This window comes from Bipolaris sorokiniana (assembly GCF_000338995.1).
Source record: "Bipolaris sorokiniana ND90Pr unplaced genomic scaffold COCSAscaffold_9, whole genome shotgun sequence".
Lineage (NCBI taxonomy): Eukaryota > Fungi > Ascomycota > Dothideomycetes > Pleosporales > Pleosporaceae > Bipolaris > Bipolaris sorokiniana.
This window is the reverse complement of record NW_006911903.1, coordinates 547,007-553,006: the sequence shown is the minus strand read 5'-3', so window position 1 is coordinate 553,006 and position 6,000 is coordinate 547,007. Positions and strand designations below refer to the sequence as shown.

At 49.0% G+C, this 6,000-nt stretch overlaps 2 protein-coding genes across 2 annotated transcripts; one reads left to right on the top strand and one right to left on the bottom strand.

The window, feature by feature from the left end:
- Positions 1-610: 610 nt before the first annotated feature.
- COCSADRAFT_182226 (uncharacterized protein) lies at positions 611-3,210 on the bottom strand. Its single transcript, XM_007703027.1, has 2 exons — positions 2,885-3,210; positions 611-2,820 (listed from the first exon to the last, which is right to left on the bottom strand). The coding sequence occupies exons 1-2, from the start codon at positions 3,199-3,201 to the stop codon at positions 723-725; spliced, it is 2,415 nt and encodes an 804-aa protein (XP_007701217.1). The 5' UTR covers positions 3,202-3,210; the 3' UTR covers positions 611-722.
- Positions 3,211-3,750: 540 nt separating this feature from the next.
- COCSADRAFT_200550 (uncharacterized protein) lies at positions 3,751-5,589 on the top strand. Its single transcript, XM_007703026.1, has 3 exons — positions 3,751-3,897; positions 3,950-4,681; positions 4,736-5,589. The coding sequence occupies exons 1-3, from the start codon at positions 3,772-3,774 to the stop codon at positions 5,510-5,512; spliced, it is 1,635 nt and encodes a 544-aa protein (XP_007701216.1). The 5' UTR covers positions 3,751-3,771; the 3' UTR covers positions 5,513-5,589.
- Positions 5,590-6,000: the final 411 nt, after the last annotated feature.

Below are 6,000 nucleotides of genomic sequence, written 5' to 3'. Positions count from 1 at the left end.
TTCAGTATAGTCTCTAAAGACGTCGAGTAGCTCTAGTAGCTTATTTTGAGCTACGTAGGAATCTGCCATTATAGAGGCCTGGAGTATAAGGTCTCTAGCCCACTAAATTGCTTGTTGCGCGTTCTTAGCTGTTGGCTTTTGATTGCTTTGGCTTGGGAATAGGTTTCGGGCTGGCTGGGATATTTCTGGTGAGAAGTTGGCTTGCCGTTTGTTTGGTGGTAGTATTGGCAGCTCAAATAAGCTAGCTTGGCTGGCTGGTTGGGTGGGCGTGGCTGGTGGGGACTCTACGTCCATTTCTCTGTCGATTTGAGCCTCTAGACCTAGGCTTTCCTGTCTATTTTCTTGAGTATTAACTCGTATAGTGTCGCTTTCTAGCGGCATTCTTAGTAAGCTTCTTACTAAGCTCTTTCTTAGTAAGCAGCTAGGTGGTCTGTGTCTTTTTGTTTTCGTGAGTGAAACGTGTTCGAATTAGCTACTTTACCAGCTTCTAGCTCTGTAGCGCGTAGGCTGCACGACTTGGCACTAGTTTTAATCGATTTCTTAGGATGGATTTGTATATATTTGACTAAAATTACACCTATTCTAGAAAACTCGAAGTTGGTGTCATGGTAGCTGCTCACTATACAATCCTCTCCTTGATGACATTTCAGGTCATATGTATACTAAGCACGAAGGCCTGCTGATATCCACAAATCTTCTCGGCTCAACCACTTGAAAAGAATTCACACAATCACAATGTCGACCCATTCTCGTGAGCTGACCTTTGCGCCTCCATCCATCCACCCATTCAAGTAACAGTCACCTATGATCTCGTACTTAAAGCAACGCGACTTACCACCCCAACACTTGTCGCCCAACGGACGCAAGACAAATGGCGTCTTTCCTCCAGGCAGAAGAAACAGTTCGTCTCCAACAGCCATGTCCGCTGGGCCCAGCCCGATCAGCCCATCACCACAGATCAGCCGTCGCGACAATGTCGCTATGCTTACCGACCGCTCTACACTAGGAATCTGGCTCTTTTCTCTGTCCGTATACAAGCCTATACTAGTTCCGTAAGAGCGTGTGAGTTCGAAGACCAATCTTAGATAAATCGTTTTCCACGCGCAATCATCCCCAGCGCTCCACTTAATGACTAAGATCTTCAGTCCGGAGGCTTGCATTAAGTCAAGCAGTAGGTTGTACACAAGTTGGCGATCCTCCAAGTGCATGGGAACATACGCAGTGTCTGGTGCATCTGACATGCCCTTGTCCGGTGCTGTCGGCCATACGAAGAGGAAAAGACTCCACAACTCCGCTTTGCTAGACCAAACCCCAGCTTGCTTTCTGTTTTCTGCACTGCTGAAAGGTGACATGCTCGAGTATCTCATCCATGTTTCAAAAGTGGACATGTCTTCGGCCAGTACTCTCCGTATACTCCCCGTTGTTATGTGTTCGTGGATTACATCGGCGCAGATGGTTCTCCAGAACTTGAACAGGGGAACTCTCTGCGATGGCTGCAAACTCTCAGTATACACCGGAAACGTGTCCTCCGAGAAGGATTTCATGTCTCGCAGCAACACACGATGCCATGCCTCCCCGAATGGTTTCGCGTGTCGCAGCCACGTATGAAACCATTGTAAGAGCGTGTGCCGGCTGCTAGCAGGGTCGTCCCCCCACATGATCTCGCCCACCTCCTCCACTCGCATAATCCTCAGGCCTTGTAAGCTAAGTTTGTCCTTCATGTACATATTTCTGTGGCGTCTTAATTCTTCAAGTTTTTCCTTCAATGGCAGAGATGGTGGGTCTCCAAGGTTACTTTTGAAGTTTCCTATCGGTATTATTGAATCCGGTGTAGCTTCTCTTCCGCATGCGTTGTAGTATTTTATCGCTTTTGCTCGCAAGTGATATGTATGACTTCCTGGCGCACCCCAATCTGGAACCCATGATGGCAAGTCACTTCTGAACTTTCTTCCCAGTTCCGTACTAAACACTGAAAGCGACCTGGTCGAGTATATTGACTCCAGCGTTGCTTGGCGATAGACTTCTTTTTCGCTCAGCGAGTAATCTGGTGTCAAGGGTTCTCTACCAGGCACAAATTCCGCCATGCTAAGGAGAGCAAACACCTTGTCTTTGGGGTCAGATGCCTTCTTGTCTCGGAATAGCCTTAGCAATTCCAACAGGCCCAAGTAAGCAGTTTCTGACTGATGCGTATGGTAACGCTGTCGGAGATCTTCTACCTTTGACATGGTCTCGAAACTGTTGTGCACGACAGCTTCTTCATCTCGAGGCAAGTTTTGGAGAAACTCACGGCAGCACGAACTACTGTGGATTTGGTACTCCTTTGCGGCCTTAGCGAACATGGTCCATGGCGCAGAAATTGTACCGTAGAGGATGACAACTTGGGGAGGAAGTGCCACCTCTTGTATTACCCATATTCTGGACCACCAGGGCGTAAATGGGGCATGCATGAACATTCGCAGTGTCTCGAAAAAATGCATACTGTTCTTGTAGCTCTTGTGATCCTCGGAATTCGTGCCTGCTTCTTCCTGCCCACCATGAGCGGGCAAGATTTCATGCAAGTGATTGGACTCGCTCAACTTATAGAAGAACTCAAACACGTCGTATAGTCCTGGCTTGTGGCTTGGCTTCAAGGTGGTTTGAGCATGGACATGCGTGCGATATTTCCCAAAGTCTAGAACAGATGTTGGCTCAGTCAATGCTCCAACAGTGCTATCGAGGCTCTGTCCCAGGTATACGAGACATTCTTGGCAACTCGCATAAATGCGCCCCATGAGCTGAACCTGATGAGTCCTTTCTTCGCCATTCACCTGGTCAATGCGTCTGGAGAAAAGGCACGACAGGGTTAGACCTGAACTGTAGACATATGAGGGTCAACGGTACTCACAACGCATCAACCCAAAGGACTAATCCTCTGTTGTACTTTGCTCGTAGGTGTCTCAACGCACTCTCCAAATTCAAGGTTACGGGATAGCTACGACCATTAAGTCGGACGGAGCGCTGGTGAAGCTGTGAGCCCCATACATAGGATAGTGCTCGGTATCGCACGAATTCGATCTCGGCGTTGGAGAGTTCGCAAACAATGGGGTCAGTCCATTTGCCAGGCTGCAGCCACAAGACCCTGATTTCGCCTGCTCGAAGCGGATCACCAGGATATTTCGGTTTGGTTGGCACTCTTAATGCAGGGGCAGGTGAGAGGAACATGCTTGTCTGTCCAAATCGAACTATGATGGTACGAGATCTACTGTGGGACAGGGCGTATAGTTTGGCATGGTGTTCGAGGGGTCAGCTGAACGGTGGGCTCTGTGTACATGTACTGTTACTACCCCGCGTCATATCAGGCATACCATCAACCAATAAATAACAGACCAACTCTCGCCTTGCTAGGCATGCTAATAGAAGCAGATATGGTGCTTTCAAGTGCGAATACTAGTGTATTCTACCATCGATGTGGTGGTCCAAATTCACTATCCCATTAGTAGGACAAGTCAATGGAGAAGCCTCACCCACTCGAATTTCTCAAGTGAAAGCTGCTAAAGACAATTCTCTGGAGACATTTGCCATTTGTATTTTTCAACAATGCAGAGTGATGTTGTCACAATCCATGCATAGATGTGGGGGAAACAATGGAAGCATAATCGAAACATGTGCGAACTGCCCTTCTCTCATGGGTCTTACCCGATGCGGCATAGCTTGACGGAAGTGACATCTGGCTCCAACCAGACTACAAGAAGTCCGCAACCAGCTCCACGTAGTGTGCCCTCAATTGACTTGATGCCCCTCGGCGCTCCCGGCAACCACAAAATGAGAGGTATATGGGCGCTTCCGGCCGTGTTGCGCATCGCGCTCGCGAGTCAACATGCGTTCAGTGTCTTTGATGACTTGCTCGCCTTTCCCCAGGCATGACGCACTATGACCAACATCGTAGAACTACACGCTAACACGCCCCCAGTATGAAGTTTTATGGCCGGACACGTTTATCACAGAGAATAAAGCGACATCTCTCCTTGCAAGCGGATCACCCAGCTCGAGCTCGGTGACACCGGGATCACAGGAAACACAAGAACTCTCCAAGCGCGATAAGACAACTGCGGACACAACACCCATAGGCGATGCGCTGGAACATACCTACGAAGCAGTCGTATTACACGGACAACGATACTTGTGCAGCATACCTATAATACCCGAAGAAGTCGCCCAGAACGACACAACCTCTGCGGAGGATGCCAAAGCAGAGGAAGAGAAGGAGCTTGTACGCGCAACGGACCGTGGATGGGAGCTACTTGAGGGTATGCGAGACAATTGCATATATTATCTGAGCGGTTGGTGGAGCTATAGATTTTGCTACAAGGGCGAGGTCAAGCAATTCCATCAACTTCCACCGGGTCGCGGAGTTCCCATATACCCGCCAGTAGAGGACGAAAGCGTACACAGTTTTGTGCTTGGAAGATTTCCTACAGAAGAGAAGAGCAAGAAAGCGAATGCACGCAAGACGCTAGGAAACGAGCAAGGCAGTAAGGAGGCCTTTGACGATGAGGATGATGAAGACGAGGGGGATGTCGAAACAAAGGGCTTGGAGCTGCCCAGGCTAGAGACAAAAGGCTCGAGCAGGTACATGGTTCAACGATTATCCGACGGCACCGAGTGCGATTTGACGGGCAAACCACGCAAAATCGATGTTCAGGTGTGTACTACGACGCAATTGCATTGTGTCCCGCCATACTGATACAACATCTAGTTCCACTGCAATCCGCAGTCCGCTGACCGCATTTCCATGGTCAAGGAAACGAGCACATGCTCGTACCTGATGATCGTCGACACACCTCGTCTTTGCCACGATGTTGCATTCACACCACCACAGGAGAAACTTGCTCACCCCATCCTCTGCGAGCCCGTCATAGCAGAGTCAGAAGTGGAGTCATGGACCGCTGTGCAAGAATCCACCAAATTGGCTGCAACCGAGCGGCTCATAGCCGCCCAAAAAGCTGCTGATGACGCCAATACGAACCCTCTCCGTGACATCACAACTGGCCTCGAAGGCTCGACAAAGCGCGGACCTATTATTGGTGGTATCGAAGTCGGCGCAAAGAAGCTAGTCGGCAGCGAAGGAAAAGTCATCGAGAAGTCGCTAGTTGTCGGTGGTGGCAAGGAATCTTTCATTGTTGTAGCTAGTAGCGACGGAAAGCAAATGACCAAAGAAGAGATGAAGAAACACGACATTGGCAACCTCAAAGACGTAGAGACGTTCAAGAACACCCTGAAGAAGAAGGCGGGGAAGAAGGGATGGAAGTTGGTCCTTGCGACTACGCGCCAAGGTAGGGAATTGAGAGGTATTATTGATACTGAGGATGACGTGGGCGAGAAAAAGAAGAAGAAAAAGAAAGATTCAAGCAAGGATGGGGACGAGGAGACTGCGGGCATGGGGAGAGAGAAGGAACGAAAGAAAGATGCTCAGCAGGAAGATGAAGAAGATGTTTATGAGGGAAGCGAGGAGGAATATAAGGATGAGCTGTGATGCAATAGAATTCTGCTTCACTGCTTGTAACCGCTCTGTAGCCATTTTTACGAATTGATGATTCAAGATTTACTCCTACATTTACTTTTGATAACTCTTGGTGATATTCATGGCGGAAATCAGGATCTCATTCAGCAAATTCTCAGACGGCCCTAGTAGAGTGGGAGACTTTTACAGCTTCATCAATACTTCGAGTTTTCACAAATTATCACCTCCAATCCCACTCCCCTTTCCTTGCTTTAGTCACACACACACACACACACACACACACACACACACACACACACACACACACCACACAAACATATACCATACACTCACTCACACCCCACCTCCCCCTGCCCCTGCCCCAAGCACACACAAACTCCAACCCCAAAGGACAAAGAGTGGGGCGCACAGAGGCGCAGCAACGAAGGACTGCATACTTTGCACAGGAAACACCCTAAACTCTACATCGATAGTATGTGCAAGTGTGCAGGTTAGGACTC